General features: G+C 33.8%; 1 protein-coding gene across 1 annotated transcript in view; it reads right to left on the minus strand.

Annotated features, from left to right (window-relative positions):
• Window positions 1–554: 554 nt before the first annotated feature.
• Window positions 555–23,689, minus strand: part of LOC101901296 (aminopeptidase N-like) — a 30,515-nt gene continuing 7,380 nt past the window's right edge. The window contains exons 2-6 of the mRNA XM_005178050.4: window positions 11,808–12,306; window positions 11,582–11,737; window positions 4,732–6,145; window positions 1,106–1,626; window positions 555–1,041 (exon numbers count right to left, since the gene is read on the minus strand). Coding sequence (XP_005178107.2) covers window positions 777–1,041; window positions 1,106–1,626; window positions 4,732–6,145; window positions 11,582–11,737; window positions 11,808–12,271 — 2,820 coding nt within the window. The 5' untranslated portion in view covers window positions 12,272–12,306 and the 3' untranslated portion in view covers window positions 555–776. The remainder of the gene's footprint in view (window positions 1,042–1,105; window positions 1,627–4,731; window positions 6,146–11,581; window positions 11,738–11,807; window positions 12,307–23,689) is intronic.

Consider the following 23,689-nt stretch of genomic DNA (forward strand, 5'->3'; position numbering starts at 1 on the left):
AATATTCTTCAAAACAAGAGGTGGCGCCCAACTTGTACGCCTACTAAAGGTTTGTGCGCAAAATATGTTATTAAAAAACCGATAGAGCTTGAAAAAATATAGTCCTTGTTGTGACAGTCCTTGGCCCTTGGTAGACCTTGGAAAATATTCTTTAAAAAACAACATCTTGGTCTTTAAAAATATGTTGACCTATTATTATTAAGAAATCTAAGTTTTGACCTTGATAGTCCTATAAAAATATTTTTAAGAATATCGACCTTTTGGCCGCTGATATTCTTTGAAAAATCCACGTTTTGATTCTTAATAGTCCTAAAAAATATTCTTTTAAAATATTCGTAGTGGTCCCCTATAGTCCTTTAAAATAATCCAGTTTTTGGCTCCAAATAATCCTTTAAATATATTTTAAAATATCTCCCAGTTTTGGTTTTCGATAGTGCTTTACCAAAATATATTCCTTAAAAATCCACTATTTGGACCCCGGTAGATTTTTTAATTTTCTTAAAAATTCATAGGTTAGCATTTGATAGTCCTCTCATTTTTTTAATAAAAATCCATTTTTTTTGTATATAAATATATTTTATTTTCTTGTTCCATTACAATCACTATGGGCCGGTGATGATGACGATGATTTACAACAAAACAAACATGAAGGACGTAATAAAAAAATTCGATATCTTAAAAACAACAGAAAAAAAATAAAATTAAACTAAAAAACTGGGAAAACGTATGTTTTTCACAACAGGATCGGGGAGAACTCCATCGCTCTCCCTAGCTGCCTAGGCATCGACATGGGTCTTGAGCAGACCCATGAGCGATAGACGATCTGCCAGACGCGATTTCATATCCTGAACGTTGCGACCAATCCATTGAATGTTAAAGTTGATGGTCTCATAGGCAGATTGGACACTCTTCTCGGCCTTCTTGAAGTACTCCTTGTTCGAGTCAATGAGTTGGGTGATTTTCTCGAAGTCTTCGGTGGAAATGATTTGACTCGAAAGCGAGGATAACAGACGGCCAAGATCGGTGGATTGAGGACCAAAGCTGGAAAATTAAAGAAAATTATTTTTAGTTTTAGTTTAGGAAGTTTTCTTCTTCCTTGACTTACAAATCATGTAGAGCGGCAAGATTCTGGGCAAAATAGTCCCGGGCAATGGGGGCACCCACTTCACTGCGGGCTATGGAACTAAAGGCAAATGTCACATCCTGGGTACGAATATACTCGGCCTTATCGAATGTCAAATCGATATAATCGCGAAGGACCTTCTCATTGCGTGAACATCCCAGCGAGACAATGATGGTTCTCTTTTCGGTGGCCACATTTGAGGCCCGATAACGTTGCCACAAGAATTGCCAATCGTCCTTGTCCCCATGACGTATGGCCGTACAATAAACGGTGGGTCTCAAATCGGCTGGTATTTGATTTTCTTCATCGGGATTTTTGGTTTGTTTCCATTGTTGGAAGTAGTTCACAGCTGTCTGCACACAATCCTCCAATTCAATGCGGCATGCCCAACCGGTGACCAGGGATTTGAGTAAGATGCCCGAATGGGTTTTGGTGGCTTCGAGGGAATTATTCAGACCCTCAACATGATAGTAGATGGGTTCGATGATGTATCGCAAATAAGTCTGCCAAGAAGGAATGAGAGGGGATGTTAGTAAATGATTAGTCATTTGTAAATAATTAGTGGAAGTTTTTAAATATATTCCAGAAGGCTACCATTGCTCCAATTTAGGTTTTTTCGGAATAGTAAAGGACTTTCAAAGTGGTTTTGATTTTTAAATTTGGTTATTGGGTGATGTAGGTGATTAAAACAGACAACCCCCCCCCCCCAAGAATCTAATCCTGTTTACAAGAAACGAGCTAAGATGTGGCGCCCAACGTGTAAACCCACTACACGTTAAACTTGGATTGTAGCGTCTGGTTAGAAGATATGATGTGTTATGGGCCCTGAAAGTTTTGAAAATTGTTTGACCCATTCGGGTTCTACAAAAATGTTCTTAAAAACATTATTCTCTTGGTCTTCGAAAAAAAACTATTTTAAAATATTCTTAAAAAATAAGTTTTGTCTTCTGATAGTCCTTGAAACTACTTTTAAAAAATCACGTTTTGCTCTTTGAAAGTATTCTTTTGGTTTCTGATAGTCCTTGAAACTATTTTCAAAAAAAATCACGTTCCTTGAAAGTATTCTTTAAACATCCAACAGGTGGCGCCCAACATGTTTACACACACTAAACATTAAAAACTTGTGCTGAGACGTCTAGTTAGGACCCTTTCGGGTCCATATACATATTCTTAAAAATTCAAGCATTATTCACTTGGTCTTTGAAAAAAATATTTAAAAAATAGCTTTTTCTGATTTCTGAAAAAATACATTTCAGCTCCTGATAGACCTTGAAACTGTTCTCAAAAAATAACGTTTTGGTTCCTGACAGTCCTCGAAAAATATTTATTACAAAAATCAAGTTTTGCTTCCTAATAGTCCTTGAAAAATATTCTTAAAAAATATTTAAAAATCTAACAGGTGGCGCCCAACGTGAACACACACTAAGCGTTAAAAACCTAAAATGAAGCGCCAGCTTAGCCATAAAAGGCAATACTTCCTTACAGTCCTTGAAAAATATTCTTTAAAAATCTAACAAGTGGCGCCCAACGTGTACGCCTACTAAACATTTAAAACTTGCTAGTGCTTTAAGAAATATTCCTGCAAAGTCCACATTTTGACCCCTGAATGTCATTGAAAATATGTTCTTGAAAACCACGTTTCCTTTCCTGAGGGAACTTGAAAAATTATAGTCCTTGTCCTTATAGTTCTTGGTCCTTGATAGGCTTTGGAAAAATATTTTTAAATATAAAGCCCACCTTTTGGTCTCTATAGTTCTTAGAAATTATTCTAAAAACACCACGCTTTAGTCCCTGATAACCCTTGAAAAATATTCCTTAAAAAAAAAACGTTTTAATCCTTGATATACCTTGAGAAGTATTTTTAACAAAATAAAAATTTGGTCCCTGATAGTCCTTGAAAAATATTCTTATAAAATTATATAATTATAACAATTTGGCCCCTGATAGTCCTTCAAAAAATTTCTCCCTGATAGTCCTTGAAAAATACGTTAAAAAATCCACTTTTTTGTCAGTGATGGTCATTGACAAATATTCCCTAAAATATCACGTTTTGGTCTCTGATAGTCCTTGAAAAAATCTTCTTGAAAATCTTAAGTCTTGGCCACTAAAAATTCTTCTTTAAAATTTCAGGTTCTGGTCCCTAATAGTCCTATAAATACCCATAAAAATCCAAAAAGTATTCTTAAAAAAAATAAATTTTGGTCCCTGATAGTCATCAAAACTATTCCTATAAAAACCAACATTTGGCCCTTGATAGTCCTTCAAAAAATTGTTACCTGATAGTCCTTGAAAAATACGTAAAAAAATTACTTCTTTGTCAGTGATAGTCCTTTACATGTATTCCCTAAAATATCACGTTTTGGTCCCTGATAGACCTTGAAAAAATCTTCTTGAAAATTTTAGGTTTTAGTCCCTAAAAATCCTTCTTAAAAATTGCAGGTTCTGGTCCCTAATAGTCCTTAAAATCCCCTTAAAAATCAACTATTTTGATAGTTCTTGAAAAATATTTTTAAAAACTCCAAGTTAGGAAACCTTGAAAATAATATTTTTAGAAAATCGAAAATGTGGCGCCCAACGCGTAAACCTACAATACATTAAAAATTGGGCTGATGCGCCAGTTAGCAGCCATTGTGTTACTTTAACTATCCAATTAATGACAATGGCACCTGATAGCCCTTGAAAATTTCTTTTAAAAAATCCAATTTTGTAATGGTCCTCAATCTACATTTCATTCTCTGATGGTCGTTGAAAAAATGTTTTTAAAAAATTCGCTTTTCCTCGGGATCGAACTTGGAAAATACTCTTAAATTTTACCTCTAAAAAATATTCTTACAAAATCTCAAAAATGGCGCCCAACGTATACATCTAAAAAACGTTAAAAATTTTACTGAAGAGCTAGGTTGCAGCCTTAAATATACCATTAATGACAATGACAACAATGACCTTGAAAAATTCTCTTTAAAAAAATCAAACTTTTAATAATCATTAATCCTTGTTTCATCCCTTGATAGTCCTTGAAAACATGTTTTCAAAAACTTCATTTTCCATCTAATAGACCTTGAAAAAATAATTTACAATACTCCCTATTTCCACCCCTGATAACCTGTAAAAAATATTCTTACAATATCTCAAAAAATGGCGCTCAACGTGTTCTCCTAATTAACGTTAACATCTTGGGCTGTAATGCCAGTTAATAGTTATTGTTCTGCTCTTAATATGTCATAGATATGACAATGAGAATATTACTCAGAGAATCTCCAGGCATTAAAAAGGAGCAAAAATCTGCGACATTTCTTTATTCTCTCCGCTTAATTTTAATATTCTCTTAACTCTAAAGCCCGATGATTTCTTCGGCAGCGACAAATTTGAGAGCAATTCTCATTCTCTCGATGAACATTGCATCATGACGACTGCTCGACGTAGAGTAAATGGTCTTTGTTCCATATATGTTGTTTTTTACTCTCTTCATTCTCTCACTAATAGCTCGTTGACAAAACCTGACCTAACCCCTAAATTTTGTTTTTGACTTTTTTGTAGATTTTCTTGAAAATGAAGTACCAATGCCCTACAGAATTACAATAGAATAATCCCCTCTCCCTCATACTCACCTTAAAATAGTCATGTTGTTCCGTGAATGGCCTCAACAATCTTATGACACTACTCAAACCATCCAACGCCGCTTTCCATGGCAAATACTCGCGTTCCTTGGTCAAATATTCCAAAACATCAAAGGTTATGTCATAATCATGATAACCACTCCAGGCAAAGGAGATGACGTCATCGATCAAATGGGCCCGATTCATGACATTGATGCTACTGAATTTATCACTGTTCAGGGTGGCATTCAATAGACGCCAATTATCCATGTCGTACATGACACGATACACTCCGGACAATTGGATGTTGAAAATAATCCAATCCTGGGGACCGACAACATTTTCCAATTTCAAGGGCACACTCTTGCCCGATTCATCACATTCCATCCATACCTTGGGCGAGGTATTCTCGAAATCCAATTCATTAGGTGTGGTATAGCTGAGTGGAACCCACCAACACTTCTTGGCCTCCTCATCGGAAATGGTGTTATTTTCCAAATATCTGTGCTGGCTGATTTCAATTGCCCCCGTCTCATAGTTACGATTAACCCTCACCAATGGATAACCGGTCTGTAGGGTCCAGGAGTCCATAATCACTTTCATATCATATTTCGGTTCAATGCGATTGAATTTGTGGGCCTTTTCGGTAAAGGCAGCCCAAAGGTCATCCTGTTCGGCATTTCCATATTTATGTTTCATCAAATAATCGCGCACACCCTCAAAGAAACCATCCTGGCCCAGCAACATGTGCAACATTCTCAAAACAGCCGATCCCTTTTTGTAGGAAATCGAATCGAATCGCTCTCCAATTTGGCTGGTATTCAAAATTGGTTGGGAGATTGGATGGGACGACAGCTGGGCATCACGACGGAATATGGAGAGGGAATTATCCAAGGAATCCGCATTATATGAATCCCATTCGGGATTTAAATTCTTCAGACCCAAACTGGCAATGTAGGTGGCAAAACCTTCATTCAACCACAAATCTGTCCACCATTTCATGGTCACCAGGTTGCCAAACCATTGATGAGCCAATTCGTGGGCAATCACCTCGGCAATACGTTGTTTATTCGATTCGGACGAAACATTGGGTGCAAACAGCAAGGCCGTCTCCCGATATGTTACCAAACCCCAATTTTCCATGGCGCCAGCACTGAAATCAGGTATAGCAATCTCATCGACCTTCTTCAATGGAAAGGGAATACCGAAAACTTCTTCGTAATATTGCAAGACATTTGGACCAACTTCCGCCGCATAGTCACATTGATTGATGTAATCACCACGGGCCCAGGTACGGAAGACAACATCGGAACCCTCCACCTTGGATTCCTTGTATTTGAAATCATTGACAGTGTAGGCCACAAGGTAAGTGGACATGGGTACGGATTCCTCAAAGACACTCCAAATGAAATCGGTGAGGCCATTTCTGCAAAGAGGGAGGAGGAGAAATGAAAAACCAGGAGGATATTGTTTAAGGACAAATAGAAGAAAAATTTTGAAATATTTTGAGAGACCTATTATTTAAGGGCCATCAGGATAAAATGATAATCAGTCCACAAAACGTATTTTAAGACATTTTTTCAAAGACTCAAATAACACAAAACTTGGATTTTTTAAGGACATTTCTTCAAGGATCGACCGTCCAACCAATCTTTGTTTTTTAAATATATTTTCAAGGACTAAAACGTAGATTAAGGATATTTCTTCAAGGATCCACAGTCCAACCGAACTTATTTTTTTATAAAAATATATTTTCAAGGACTAAAACATAGATTTTCATAGAATAATTTTCCAGAACAAAAATTAGAATTTTTTAGGAATATTTTTTCAAGGACAAAAACTCCGATTTTTAGGGACCAAAATTTGATTTTTTTACAATTTTTTAAGGACCAAACGAAGTTATTATGAATATATTACTAAGGACTAAAACTTGCATTCTTACGAATACTTTTTCAAGAACTTGGAGCACCAAAACTTGGATTTTAGGATATATATTTTTTTAAGGATTAAATCTTGGATTTATTAGGACACATGCTAAGATTATTTTTCTAAGGGCTAAAACTTGGATTTTTAAGGATATTTCCCAAGGACCAAAAAGTGATTTTTGATGATTTTTTTTGATTTTCTAAGAACCCAAATGTGGACTTAATAGAACATTTTGAAGGATCAAAACTTGGATTTTTTGTGAATCAAATTGATTTTGCATTGCATGTTTTTATGTTGGGCGCCATGTGACATGAAAATTGAATAGAAACTAGAAAAGTAATTTTTTCAGGGACCAAGGTTAATATCTCATTTCATGCAGGTGGCTTGTATTTTGAAAATTTACGTTGGGCGCCAATTTATTTGAAAAATTTCAAAAAACACCTTGATTGATAATTGAAAAATTCAAAAGTATTTTCCAAGGACCAAAAAGAGTTTTTTGGACATTTCTTGACAAAGAAATTTTCTTAGAACCCAAATGAGGATTTTTAAGAACATTTTGAAGGATCCAAATATGAGTTAAAGAATACTTTACCACGACCAATTTTTTAAGAATATTTAATAAGGACGAAAGATTTAATCTTTAAAAATATTTTTCAAGAGTCCAAACTTGAAGTTTTAGGGGTCAAACGTCGACGAAACGTGAATTTTTTAGGAATACTTTTTTAGGATCAATACTTTTATTTTTGGGGACCAATACGTGTTTTTTAAGAATATTTTTTAAGGAATAAAACTTAAAATTTTAAGTATATTTTCCAAGGACAAAAATGTGTTATAGGAATAATTTCCAAAAACTAAAGAGTGGACATTTTAGAAATTTTTTTCAAGGATACAAACTTGGAGTATTCAAGGGCCAAACATGTTTTTTTTTTTTTTGAATATCTTTTCAAGTGGCCAAACTTGGATTTTTAGGGGTCAAGCGTCGATTTCTTGAGAATATTTTTTAAGAACGAAACGTGGATTTTTAGGAATATTTTTTAAAGATCAAAATTTGTATTTATGAGGACCAATAAGAGGATTTTTTAAGAATATTCCTTATGGCTAAACTTGGATTTTTAAAGATATTTTCCAAGGACCAAAAATTGTTTTTTTTTTAGATTATTTCCCAAGGACCAAAAAAATGGATCTTTCAAGAACATTGTTTCAAGGATCCAAACTTGCACTTTTTAAAGGTCAAAATGTTTTTTTTAAAGAACACTTTTCCAGTACCAAAACTTCAATTATTTAAAAATATTTTTAAGGACCAAATAGTGGATTTTAGGAATATATTTTAAAGTGACCAAACTTGGAACGTCGATTTTTAGAAATATTTTTCAAGGACGAAACGTTGATTATTTGGGGATATTTTTTTAAGGATCAAAATTTATATTTACTTGGAAAACTTGGATTTTTAGGGATATTTTCCAAGAACCAAAAAATGGATTTTAATAAATTGTTTTTCAAGGATCCAAACTTGGATTTTTTAAAAGTCAAACATGTTTTTTTAAAGAATATTTTTCCAAGACCAAAACTGCAATTTTTGAAGAAAATTTTTAAGGACCAAAGATTGGTTTTTATTAACATTTTTTCAAGTGTCCAAACTCGAAGTTTTAAGGGCCAAACGTCGATTTTTAAGCGTATTTTTCAAGGACGAAACGTTGATTACTTGGGAATATTTTTTAGGGATCAAAACTTGTATTTACTTGGAAAACTTGGAATTTTAAGGATATTTTCCAAGGACCAAAAAGAGTTTCTTTATTTTCCTAAAACAAAAAAAATGGATTTTAAGAACATTTTTTCAAGGATCCAAACTTGGATTTTTTTTGAGGGCCAAATATGGTTTTTTTAGAGAACATTACTTTAATTTTTTAAGAACGTTTTGTTAAGGACCAAAAAGTGGATTTTTAGGAATATTTTGTCAAGGGCCCAGACTTGATTTTATGGGTCAAACATTGAGTTTTTGCGATTATTTTTCACGGACAAAACGAGGATTTTTTACGAACGGAAACGTAGATTTTTTAAGAAAGAATTTAAGATCCGAAACGTAGATTTGTTTCAAGAAAAAATGTCAAGGATCTTGGTTGAGATGAAAAAACTGCAACCAACTTCAGATTGCTGTCATTTCTAAGCCACTGGACCGACAGCTGTTAAAATTATTCCAGTGACAGCACATTATATTGTTTACAAGAGTACAAAAGCGATTTGGTGAGAATTTTCCAGGAAAAAAGTTATTCGTGATGCGTGATTCAAGCGTGTTAGTGTGATTTATTTATATTTGGCTGGAAAACCACAAGTGGCTATCGTTAGATCACTCCAGCATTTAAATGTGAATACATCTTTTGTGACTCGTACCATCGCTCGTTACCGTGATACTGGTAGCGTAGTCCGACATTAAGGCAGTGGACGGAAGAAAACAGCAACATCAGCAGAAATGACTCGAAAAGTAAAGAAACGACTTGATCGAAACCCTCCGCGTCGCAGTGGCCGAAAAATGGCTCGTGAGCTGAACACATCGCAATATTACATTCGGCATTCAGCAAATATTGAAGAATGAGCTCGGGGTAAGGTCATTGAAATTCCAAAAAGTGCAAGAACTTACACCGCAACAGAAAGAAAATAGACTCAAAAAAGCTAAAGAGTTGCTTCGCTTGGCCGAAAGTGGTGAACTGCCGAATTTGGTTTTCTCCGATGAGTTTGTAAACAAACAAAATGATCGTGTTTACTTGCCAAAGAGGTCAGCTAAAAATGTGCACCTTCGTTTGGCTACCAGAACTCAAACACCGGCCATGGTGATGGTGTGGGCCGCCATAACAGCCGATGATCGCTCTCCGCTCATATTAAACGACCCTGGCATCAGAATATTATCACGAAAATATTCTCTAGGGTGTATTAAATCCTTGAGCACGCAAAAATTTTGGCCGCAGACATTCCAACAGGACTCAGCACCATCTAAAAATGTGCACCATAACTCAAACGCCGGCCATGGTGATGGTGTGGCCCGCCATAACAACCGATGGCCGCTCTCCGTTAATTGACCGTGGCATCAGTACAAATGCCGAATATTATCGCGAAAATATTCTGAAGAGTGTATTAAAGCCTTAGGCACGCAAACATTTTGGCCGCATACCTTGGACATTCCAACAGGACTCAGCATCATCCTCGCTTTATTTCCAGCGCATAATGGCCACCAAAATCTCAGCATGTCTGGAGTATTTTGGAAAGCAAGGTTGGCACTAAAAAATACCAAAGTGTCGATCGCCTCAAGCAAGCGCTTCGCCGGGAATGGGCCAAAATACCGCAGAGCAACATTAGGACAGCGTGTGACGGTTTCATTGGCCGTTTGAAGACCATAATTCGTGCCAAAGGTGACCAATTCGAACAAATGTAAACTTATCCTAAAATTTGATGCAATTTCCGACATTTTTGGCTTCGTTCAATGAAATTTAAAACCAATGTAAAAACTATGGCGTTTGACTTTATTGCAGTTTTTTTATCTCACCTATAGACGTGGATTTTTAAAAACATTTTTTGAAGGACCAAACATAGTTCTTTTAAAGAATATTTTTCCAAGACCACAACTTCAAATTTTAAGAATATTTTTAAGGACTAAAGAGTGGATTTTAGGAATATTTTGTCAAGTGGATAAACTTGGATTTTTTCAAACTTCGAGTTTTTTTTGAGAGTATTTTTCAAAGTCGAAAAGTAGATTTTGACCGAAATGTAGATTTTTTAAAAAAAATTTTCAAATCCGAAACGTGTTTTTTTGAGAAAAATATTTTTGAACATTTTTTCTAGGACCATCAGGATCAGGGTATCAAATGTAGAATTTATAAGAATAATTTTAAAGGACCTTTAGAGTCCTTAAGTTGTAAGTTTAGGAACACTTTTTCAGATACCGTCAGAGGTCATAAATTTGCATTTTTTTAATATTCTCTACACGAATCAGCCAAATATTGACTTTTTAAGATTTTTTCCAGGAACTAGAGACCAGAGAACTTTGATTTTTAAGTGATTCTTTAAAAAATGTGGATTTTTTAAGAATATTCTTCCAGGACCATCAGGCTCTTAAATGTAGATTTTATAATAATACTTTTAAAGGACTTTTAGAGCCCTTAACTTGTAAGTTTAGGAACACTTTTTCAGATACCGTCAGAGGTCATAAATTACGTTTTTTAGAATATATTTTTTTCAAAGGACTAACAAACCCAGCCAAAAAGGATTGTTTAAGATTTTTTGCCGGAACCTAGAGACAAGAAAACTTTGATTTTTAAGTGATTTTTAGGACTAATCAAACGTGGATTTTTTTAAGAACATTCTTCCAGGACCATCAGAGTCTAAACGTAGATTTATAAAATATTTTTAAAGGACCATTGGAGGCCTTTACTTGTATGTTTAGGAAAACTTTTTCAGATACCGTCAGAGGCCACAAAATTTGCATTTTTTTAGAATATTTTTCAAGGACCAATAGACCAACCAAAAAATGGGGTTTTTAAGACCTAGAAACTAAAAAAATTTTAATGTAATTTTTTTAAGAACTGACCAAACATAGATTTTTTAAGAATATATTTTAAGAATCATCTGGGTCTAAAATTTAGATTTTGTGGGAATATTTTTACGGGGCCATTAGAAGCTTTAACTTATAAGTTTAGAAATAATTTGTCAGACACCGTCAGAGGCTATAAATTTGAATTTTTTGGAATATTTTTTCAAGGACCAACAGACCTACCAAATATTGATTTTTTAAGATTTTTTTTCAGGATTTTTTTAAGAAAAATTTATTGAGAACTATTAGAGGCCTAAACCTGGATTTTGTTAAAAAGTTTCTTTTAATGACCATTGGGCGCCAACACGTCGGGTTTTTTTAACTTTTCAAGGATAGTAATTTTTTATTGAAACTTACACCGGCATCTGCTTCTCCAAGGGCATATTGCTCAAAGCCGTTAAGGACTTGTGATGTCCCATCCATATAATGAATTTCGCCTTATAATTGGGTTCATCGAAACAGGGGAAGGCTGCACGGGCCGAGGCCGGTTCAAATTGAGTCACCGAAAGCCATCTGAAATACAAAAATACAAAAAAAAAATTGAAAAACCTACGACTCAATTCTCCCATTTAATGCCCCTCACCTGGTCTCATTGGTCTCCTTGGCCACATACGAGCTGCGATAGTAGCCATGCAGTTTTTCACTCAGTATTCCCGAGAAATACAACTTCAATTTATACATTTGACCCTTTTCGAGAGGCTGACACAGACGTATAATATAATAGTCCTGTTCGGCAACGGTTTGAACGGACTCCTTGCACAGACGGTACTTCTTATCGCCATAACTCTTAAGTTGAATGCGATTCTCATCGATGGTTAAGTTTTGAGCATGCAACGTAATGTTGTTTGTCTCCTCCAGGACATTGAAACGTATCGAAACTTGTCCATTGAAGGTTAGGTTGGCCGGATTTTCCAAATGTGTTATAACTTTGAGTTTATAACGATCCGGTTTAATGGCTGTCGGCAGGCGATAATGGGTGTAGGCATTTGTCAAAGCCAGCATGGCCATGAGCGAAATGCCCAATGTTAGCCATAGGCGATTTTCCATGGTATTGACGGTGGTGGGAAGTGTGTTGAGCGGGGCTGAAATGAAAAAGAAAGAAAAAGGTTTAGAGATTTGTATGTTAGATTGCTACGAATAAAACTCCAAGGAGAGTAAATTACGAAGATTTTTATGGCTTAGGAGCGTCACAGATATAGAATACTCAGATCCTCCGTAGAATAGAGTTGAAACTAGTATGGACAGCTTTTAAAACTAATATTCGGCTACATATCTGCTTAAAAAGTCCCAGTTAATATGGAGGAAACAACAAATAAGCATATTATTGGCGGATTCATAAAATCTTGATTTTCCTTTTTCTTGCTCCTCACCTGATTTGCCTAGCCTCCAAAAAATGTTCTAAGCCGGCTTAAGAACATTTATTTATTTATTTTTTTAATGGAAAACCTGAACATCAAACATTGACCTTAAACGTGTGACAAAAACCAGCTTTGATTTTCCTTAACTGTATCTGTGGTTGTTGTTGTTTAGAAAGAATAAGGAAAATCTAGTTCGAACCGCTTCTGACGTCGATGATGACAAAAATCTTGTTTTGCCAAGGCAAGATAAGTAAATTGTTTATTGTAAATGCGAATATTAGTCGTTGTAAAATTCCACTGAACTTTTAGAGGAAAACAACTGGGAATTGTAACAAAAAGTGTTGATTTAGTTCCACGTTTAGTAAATGGAAATTATAGACTATAATGTCGTCAATTAAATACTTTTTTTAAAAAAAAATTATGTATTTTTGAAAGGAATATGAATTCGTGGAATTTTATTTTTAAAAGGATTGATATTCGTGGATTTTTTTAATATTTTTCAAGTCGTGGATTTAAAAAAAAAAAATATATATATATATATATATATATATATATATATATATATATATATATATATATATATATATATATTTTTTTTTTTTTTTTTAAAGAACTATCACACTATCGACCTTTTCCATGTCGTAAATATTTTAAGTGTATTTTTCTGATGTTGGATTCTTAAAATATATTTTTCAAAGCACTATCATGTTGTGGATTTTAAAGAAACCTTTTTTTAAATGACCCTTACAGAGTGTTTTTTTTTTTTTTAATATTTTTTCAATGCACTGCGACGTTGAGGATTTTTAATAACTATTTTTTCAAAATATTATTTTATCTGGGATTTCTTCTAAATATTTTTAAAAGACTATTTCGACGTAGTTTTTATAAAACACTTTTTAAAGGACTCTTAGAAAGCGGATTTTTTTTTTAATTTTATTTTAAATAACTGTGACCTTGAGTATTTTTAAAAAATAACTTTTCAAAAAATTAATTCATCCGGGATCTTTTTTTAATATTTTTAAGGGCTATTATATTAAATAAAAGCAAATTTGCATTGCATGTTTAAAAAAAAGTTGAAAATATTGAGATGATTAATTTGTTGAAAAATACTGACACAAGAAAATAATTATAAAGCATTTTTACCCTAGAAATGTTAAATATTATAAACATACCCACCGATTGTAGAATAAACTATAAAATTGATACTGACCACTGTGCACACATTTATAGGAACTTAGTTCAAAAGCATAGACAGACACAAATTTAGTTTTGCATGGACAGTGAAAGAAACAAATGAACAAAATATATTTTGAACACTTACGTTGGGCGCCAAATTTTATTAGTAGTAAAATTCACACAAATTCCTCAATAAAAATAATTATCAGTGGAATTTTGCAAAGTTAAATGCTTACCAAAGTTTTGCTCCCAGCTACGTTAAAATTCACCTTGGGTGCCAATGTAGCATTAATGGAGGATAATTTAAAAAAAAATATTAAGTTATTTAATGAAGATGACTAAGAAACAAACTTAATTTCGTAGTGGTGAGCAAAAATTATTTGGGGAACTCCCGTTGGGCACCAAAGAGTTTTTGAAGTAAAAAATCACAATTTGTCAATAAAAACAAAAAGTAAAAAAGCATCGGTCGGTTTTGCCGACAGATGTATACCCTCAGCCAATGTTCGATTATTAAAAAATATTTTGACTACTGTTATGAGCTTTCAAACTCTTGACCCTCCATGGAGTGGGTTGTGATAGAATGGACCAATATTGCCTTTTCTGAGTTGTTTCGAAGTTTATGACAGATAAAAGTATTGAAAATTCGCAGATATATATCATCTTCACAACATATCATGTGTTAGCAAAAATGATTGTATGTGTGACATTTGAAGAGAGTTGGATGCTTATTTCGCTATCTTTGAGCGTTTTGTTTTTTCAAAATATTGAACCCTTTGTGGGGGAGGTACCAGAAAAATGGTCCGATATCTAAATTCTGTATAACAGATCTTGTGTTGATGGAAATATACATCCCAATATTTCTATCAACAGCCTAAATGGAATTGGATGTTTAGCGTTTTATGAGCTTCATGGATATTCAAAATTTGACCCTTTGTGGGAGAGGTACCAGAACGAGTGGACGGATATATTCCATCTTATCACCAAATCTTGGGTTTATAAAAATATTGGGATGTGTGAAATTTTAAGACTGTCGAATTCTTACATCACATTTTATAAGACTTCTAATTATTAAAAATTTTTACTCTTTGCAAAGTTGGAGCAAAATCGGATAATCGTTGCACAGAAAGAGCAAAAAAAAAATATTTTTGGTTTTTGAACATTTTGACCAATTGTGAGGGAGGTACAAGAAGGAGTGGACCCATATATATAACACCAGACCTTGGGTTAAAATAAATATTGGGATGTGTGGAACTTGAAGACAATCGGACTCTTACTTCACATTTTATGACAGTTGTAATTATTCAAAATTTTGACCCTTTGTGGAGGAGGTACTCGATGGAGTGGACCGACATTGTCCATTTTTACACCTGACGTAGCACTGACGCAAATATCAGAATTTGCAAAGTTGGAGCAAAATCAGATTATCCATTCTCTTTCTGTGCAAAAAATATTTTTGAAAATTTCGAACTTTTGTGGGGAAGGTACCAGAAGTAGTGGACCGATATATTCCATTTTCACACCAGACCTTGGGCTAAAAAGATTATTGGGATATGTGAAATTTGAAGACAATCGGACTCTTACTTCACATTTTATGACAGTTGTAATTATTCAAAATGTTTACCCTTTGTGTGGGAGGTACCTGATGGAGTGGACCGATATTGCCCATTTTCACACCTGACCTAGCACTGATGAAAATATTACGATTCGCAAAGTTGGAGCAAAATCAGATTATTCTTTCTCTTTTTGTGCAATAAATTATTTTCTTTGAAAATGTTGACATTTTGTGTGGGAGGTACCAAAAGGAGTAGGCCGATCTAAGTTTGACAATAATATTACGATGTATCAACTTTAGATCAAATCGGATACTCCCTTCGATAGTTATCGTGCGCACCAGTCAGCCAGACAGACGGACGGACTGAAATCGCTAGATCGACTCCAAATGATCTGAAACGGATTTGGTCCAAAGAGACCTAGGGTCTAAAACCGTTATTTCGACTAGACACGTTTGACCATATTAAATGATGTATACCCTCTGTAGACGGTATAATTATTATCAATTTATGAAAACCAAAGATAATGGCTTAATTTTACGTTGGGCGCCATGTGATTTGGAAAACCAGTCAAATCATAAAACAAAAAGATATAATTTATGTTTTTTTAAAGTTGCCTCTTAATTAACTGAGACAAAATGAAACGACACTTATGTGATTTATTTAAATTATGTAGATGTTTTGGTTTATTTTGTTTAAGTTTTCCCTGATATCTATAATAAAATAAAAAACTCATGAGAATGAAATATTTTTAATTCATCCACGAAGTGTTATATTCAAAATATTTTTTGAAAATAGCTTAGCGGTTGAAGAACATTAAGAAATCAAAATTTTGTAAGTCAGTGTTTTCATCATTAATAAAAAAATCGAAAGCCCATCAAACGTTTAGGCATTAATGATAATGAGATGTAAATTAACTACCGAATGCTGGTGATGGCTACAAAGAAGAAAGTATTTTTTTGTTGTTGTTACTTTTTTAAGATTTCGGCACAGACATAATTTATTGACTTTGACAAACAATTATAAGACGCGAGCGTATTGTATAATACAACAAATAAAAAAACACACACACAAATCCATAAACATGTCGATATAAAAATCAAAATTTATGTGCTAAATTATTTAACAATAACAATTGACACATTTTTAATGTTTTGTAAATATAAATAAATAAATAAATTCAACAACAAAATACTTAAAGTGCTTTTTGTTTTTTGTTCACAGCCGTAGGGTATAGTTAGACATGTTCGCTTTTAACCCAACCTCAAGCCATGTTTTGTGTTTTTTTGCAAATAAATTAATTTAAGATGATTTCAAGGGAACGTTTCTTGAAGTATGTAACTTGAAGCGTTTAAGGTTTTTATCACCTCCCCCATCGAGACGTTTAAAAATACAAATCATGTACAACACGCAACCGATAGATAGATAGCAATCTGTCAAATTACACACATTTGTATGGGAACACGGAGAATGGGGTTAAGATAGATTTGAGATTTGGGAGAAATTCATTTAATTACTGAGCACATGTGCAATTAAAATACTCATTGAGAGAAGAGAAAAAAAAACGAGTCACATAGTATCAGTCGGTTTTGCCGACAGATGTATACCCCCAGCCTTGACTTGGGAGTATTCAAACTGTTGACCCTTTATGGGGAGGTTCCGAAGCAGTTGGCCAATTCGTATCTGACCTGAGTCTAATAAAAATATTTCAACGTGCCAGATTTGGACTTTATCGGCTACTTCCTATACTTTATATGGGCCATTTGCAATTTTTTGGAAATATACAGGGTGATATAAAAAACATGTAACAAAGTCAAACGCCATCATTTTTACAGTTTTTTTTTTAATGTCATTGAATGAAAGCAAAAAATTTCGGAAATAGCATCAAATTTTAGAATAAATTTAGATTTGTTCGAATTGGTAACCTTTGGCATGAATTATGGCCTTCAAACGGCCAATGAAACCGTCAGAAGCTGCCCAAATGTAGCTCTGCGGTATTTTAGCCCATTCCCGGCGAAGTGGTTGCTTGAGGTGATCGACACTATGGTACACGCAGAGAAAAAATATAGTTGAACATTTTCACTGCAATCACTAAATATTTGCTACAATCATACAATTGTTCCCTCAAACATGTTTTTATTGGTTTCAACCACATCATTATTTTCACAATAAAAACCTGATCAATATTTTGTAGCAAAAATGTTTTTCATTAAAAAATCTGCAGTATGGTTGCTTTGAACAATCATACAATTATCAGAGGAACTATTTAATAGTTGCTGATACAATAATTGTTTGCATTAATAAAATATTTTATGGTTACATACCATTTACATAGTTGTAAGCAATAATACTATGGTCGATTTTTTTATCCATAATGTAATTATCAGAATCTTACTAACATTAAACATGACATGATTAGATGGAATAATAACATTGTCATTTCGTATGTTGCTGTAAAGCTCCCACGATGCTTTCTTCAGTTCATATTCGGCAACGTTCGAAGTCGTTCGTACTAGTTTATAAATAAACGGGTATTGTGAAATAAAAGTGTTTTTCATAGTTTTTAGTTTAACTTTTATATGTGTCATCCTACACTTTTATGTAATATATACATATATTAGTTTAAGAAAATCTAAATTATAGAAATTCAGAAAATGTTTGCATTTCTTACAAAATGTCTGATTTTCTATTAAATATCCCGACAATGTAATTCGGTGACAACAATAAGATTTTTTATGCAATCATAACATGTTTCCTACAATACACTATGTTATTGTATTTTCATGCATATTTTGTGTATGCGTTGGAATGCAATAATATCATTTTTGAAATTAATAACGATATTTTTATGGCAACCATGTTATGTTTGTTGTCAACAAATAATTCTGCATTTTCAAACATACATGCATACATACGCATTTCTTGGTGAGAGCCCGTTATTTTATTTTTTTTGCTTGCCAAAAAAGAACAGAATTTACGTCAGTTGTTCTGTTCTGTTTGTGCGAGAAAGTTGTGCGTCTAACAAAATCAAAAAATGAAAGGTTTAAAATTTATAAAAACAATTTTTGATGACAAAAAGAAATAATTTGTGTTACATTTGACGAAGATAACAATTACCAATTGTTCCTAGATGAAGGTAAGTATAAGAAATTTGATAAAACAAACACAAAGTGTGCAAGCAATTTTGATGTTTATTTATGTAATTATGTTTGTTTGTTTTTATTGCAGTTCGAAAAAGCTACAGTTTAGGATATGTTATTGTAAAGGTTTCAAGATAAAACCAAGCCATTTTTCGGATTTTGTTAAACAGTTTATTGGATCTACTGATTTTATTGTAGACGTTAAGCTGTCAAGTAAATATTAATTAAAAGAAACAAATTTATTTTTAATTGTAGAATTTTATATTTTTTTACTTCTAATTTTCTCAGGTATTGACGTTTGTGTATCCAATACGGACTCTGCATTTGAAAGTGAATCTATAGCATCATCAGCAGAACATTCCGCAGCTGCTCATCAAGCAATATCCTGCATTGGAGAAGAAACATTTTTAAATTCCTCCCAAGACATAATTGTTTTCACCAGTGTGGACAATTTGCAAAGTCTTCCATCAAAGTAGGTAAGTATTTTCTTTAAATATAATTTTCATTTTAAGTACTTTAGTACATATTCTTAATATATATAGTAGAAATAGTGAGTTCCTATATTTCAACAATATATGTCTTTAAGAAATTAGCGCAATCCATGATGTTAACCAATTCTTAAATGTTAAAACGTTGGAAAATAAGGACCGCATTAAAATTGCAAGGGCTTTAATGGAATTTATTCTAAATAAAACCCCAAACAGACAGTATGTATGTTTCTGTATCTAAAGAAAATAAGTTATTGAATTGATTTGACGTACAATGTATGTATTTTATATAATAAAATAAAATATATTTTAAATAAATAATGCATTTTATTCACAGGTACTTTAATGCATGTAACCATATTACGTTTACCTGTATTATAACATGGTTAGACAGTATGGTTACATTGAACTATAACATGGTTATTTTGTAGCCATAGTATGATTGTTTATCTACCATAATATTATAAACTAGGACCATACTATGATTATTTTGAAAAATATTATGTTTATACTGGAACCACAGTATGGTTTCCCATGACCATGGTATGATTAGTTGAAGAACAATAAATGGTTGGGAACAACCATTACATGGTTAGTTGGGGACCACAGTGTTTTTGAAAGATAACAATAATTATTTTTACGGTGACCATTATATTGTTAAAATTTTAAATTTTATGCCAAAAATGTTATGTATGTACTATGGTTGCTTCAACCAGGTACTATGTTTGCTGCAGCCATATCCCTACCATAACATTATGCTCTTCGAATATAGTTGCTGCAACCATAATCCTTCTCTGCGTGTATTTTTTAGTGCTAACCTTGCTTTCCAAAATACTCCAGATTCCAACGAATTGGAATCCGGAGATTTTTGGTGGCCATTGTGCGCTGGAAATGAAACGAGGAACCTCATTTTCTAACCATTCTTGGGTGGGGCGTGCTGAGTGCGATGGTGCTGAGTCCTGTTGGAATGTTTGCGTGCCCAAGGCTTTAATACACCCTCCAGAATATTTTCGCGATAATACTCGACATTTATTATGATGCCACGGTCGATTAATACGACCGGACAGCGACCCTCGGGTGTTCTGTGTCCAAGCCTTTAATACATCCTCCAGAATATTTTCGCGATAATCTTCGGCATTTATGCCACGGTCGATTAATACGAGCGGAGAGCGACCATCGGCTTTTATGGCGGCCCACACCATCACCATGGCCGGGGCTTGAGTTCTGGTGGCCAACCGAAGGTGCACATTTTCAGCTGACCTGACCTCTTTGACAAGTAAACACGATCATTTTGTTTGTTTACAAACTGTGAATTTCGTGTTTTATGAACTTCATGGATATTCAAAATGTTGACCCTTTCTGAGGGAGGTCCCAGAAGGAGTGGCCCAATATACTCCATCTTTACACCAGACCTTGTGTTAAGAAAAATATTGTACCGTGGGTAATTTGAAGACAATGGGACCCTTACATCACATTTAAGAAGAGTTATAATTTTTCCAAATTTTGACCGTTTGTGGGGGAGGTACTTGATGGAGTGGAACGATATAGTCCATTTTCACGCCTGATCTAGCACTGGTGCAAATATTAGAATTTGCAAAGTTGAAGCAAAATCGGATTATTCTTTCTCTTTTTCTGTGCAGCAAAATATTTTTGTTGAAATCTTTGTGGGGGAGGTACCAGAAGGAGTGGACCGGTATTGCCTATCTCCGAACTCGATCTAAGTTTGACAAAAATATTAAGATGTACCGAGGTTAGACCTAATCGGATACTCCCTTCGAGATGTCGAGAATGTCTATCTATAGGTCCACGGTACTCCCCGATATTTGGTATTTTGATGACTTTTGCGACATTATTCACCGGAATTGTTTGAAATTTCGTATTTGAAGTTCGTAATGGGAACTACAGTCTATGTCAGAAAATTGTCTATGCAGGCCCAGGTCTTCGTATAGGCCATATATATTGGTACCTCCCAATATTCGATATTTTGAGGATTTAGGGACGTTATTCACCGAAATTATTTCAAATTTGGTATTTGAAGTTCGTAATGGATACTACAGCCTATGACAGAAAATTGTCTGTGCAGGTCCATGTCTTCATATAGCCCCCATAAAACGATATTCGATATTTTGACGATTTTAGGGACATTAAATTTTTAAATTTCGTATTTGAAGTTCCTAATAGGTACTACAGCCTGCGACGGAAAATTATCTATGCAGGTCCAGGTCTTCGTATAGCCTCCATAAAACGATACTCGATATTTTGACGATTTGAGGGACATTATTCAGCGGTTTAGTTTTAAATTTCGTAGTTGAAGTTCTTAATAGGTACTACAGCCTAAGGCAGAAAATTGTATATGCAGGTCTTCATATAGTCCCGATATAACAGTACCTCCCATATTCGGTATTTTGATAATTTTAGCTATTATTCACTGGATTTTTTTCAAGTTTCGTATTTTAATATTGTAATGGCTTATGACAAAAGTTTCCTAAGCTGGTCCACGTCTTTGTATAGGCGCTAATATAATGGCTATATTCTGAATTTTTAAGATTTTAAAAGAATTTTTAACGGATTTTATTTTTTATATTTATTTATTATTATTATTATTATTATTTTTTTGAAAATTTCCAAATTAGTTCCAAATGCTGGAGGTATTTAAAGTTCGACCCGATTGAACGTAAGTTGAGACTAAATAAAAGACTTGTTTGACAGGCTTAAGTCATCAGCTGGCTTCTTCGAAAAAAAAGGAGCGTAGGACCAAAATTCTATCTAATTCGATCTAAGTCAACTTAAAACTCCTTTGTTCCTGTAAGCAGAAGGCAGCCGATGACTTAATACAGTCAAAAAAAAGCCTTTTATGTACTCTCACCTTTACTGTTTATACCCTACACCACAAGGTGGTCAGGGTATTATGTCTTTGTGCATTTGTTTGTAACAGGCAAAAGGAAACGGGATAGACCCATAATTCCTTTTGATGATCTGCATAGAATCACATTCTGAGTCGATTTATGCATGTCCGTCCGTCTGTCCATGTATTTTTGTAAATAAAGTACAGTTCGCATTTATTGCCCTACCCAGATAAAATTCAGATTGGACCTGAAAATAAGTATACCAAATTTGATCAAAATCGGTTCACATGTAGCTATAGCTCTCATATATATTGTACATCCGATTTGTTATTTTTGTTCTCCGCAGCCGTAATATGCACTCTGTAACAACAATATTTGGGGAAATATATCAAATACAGCTCAGAAATATATTTGCAAAATTTTATGGAGATCGGTTCCGATTTGGATATAGCTCCCATATATAACTTCGTCCGATTTACCTTTTATTGTGCACCAAACGTCTAATATTTGCCCAAATGGAATGAAATTTGGCACTTACGACCGAATTGAGTCTAGAAGGTAGAATGTCAAATTTGGTGAAGATAGGTTTAGATATAGCTATAGCTCCCATATACACTGTTCATCCGATTTGTTATATTTGTTACCCACAGCCGTAATATGCACTCCGTAACAACGATATTCAGGGAAATATATCAAACACAGCTCAGAAATATCTTTGCCAAATTTTATCGAAATCGGTACCGACTCGGATATAGCTCCCATATATATTTTTATCCGATTTCAAATTAATTGTGCACCAAATGGGCAATACAAGTCCGAATTTAAAAGACACAAATGCTTCGGCATATTTAGTCCTTTGAACTTTAAATTATAATTATAACCATAGCGTGTATGATTGAATTCTCCCATAAAAACTATTAATTGTTAGGTGCAGCTCGACTAAATTAGCAAAGTGGTGTAGGGTATCATAAAGTCGGCCCCGCCCGACTTTAAGACTTTCTTTACGGGTTTTTCACTGGTTTTACGTAACATTTTTGGGGAGCGCTTAAAAGTAGGCTATATAAAAACAATAAATAGAAAAACGAAAAAGTCAATTTACATATGACTCTAACATCATGTGTGTGCTGACCTTTAAAAAACTCTCATTTCCCAAACAAATAAACGCCTGTCCTTCCCATTTTCTTTTAAACTTCACTTTCTAATCTAAGATTTCATTGAATATTTCCATTGATACAATTACAGCGGAATTACTTCCTCCAACAAAAACATTGCGCCCGCCAATACCAGTTACGCAAATCCGCATTACAAAAAAAAGTGACGTTTATATTCCATACTAATTTCCTTTTTCAGAAATCATTCAGAATAAATATTAAAGTATAAATAATAGTATAAATAATAGTTCAAGAGCGTCAACCAGTCAGCTGTTAAAATCGCAGTCATGCAGTGTTGAAAAAAAAAAACGAAAACTGCAAACATGGTCAAGCAAATTTAAGTGAAGGTTGAGGTTAATTCGCTTCGATGTATTGGCTTGGCATTTAAATACAAATTATTTTCAATATTTTTTTTTTCGTTACAAAAATCAATGGAATTGTTTTTGTAAGGTTTTGAATTAAAGCCCAATATGTCAACCTCAAAAAAAAAAAAAAACAAATGCCGGCCATACAAATTCATTCACCTTAGACGGCATTACAGTACAGGACACACACGCACGTACTGAGGCAACAAATCAAGAATTGTGAACCGTATAAAGCGTTAACATGAAATACGTTTTATGAATATTAAGCAGGGATTAAAACAAAATTTTCGAATCGAAAATTATAAATTAAGGAAAACAATTTGAAAACACAAACACACACACACGCAAGATTTCAATAAAACAAAAGTGGTAGTCGTTAATAATTTTGTAA

Source organism: Musca domestica, unplaced genomic scaffold (assembly GCF_030504385.1).
Source record: "Musca domestica strain aabys unplaced genomic scaffold, Musca_domestica.polishedcontigs.V.1.1 55, whole genome shotgun sequence".
NCBI lineage: Eukaryota > Metazoa > Arthropoda > Insecta > Diptera > Muscidae > Musca > Musca domestica.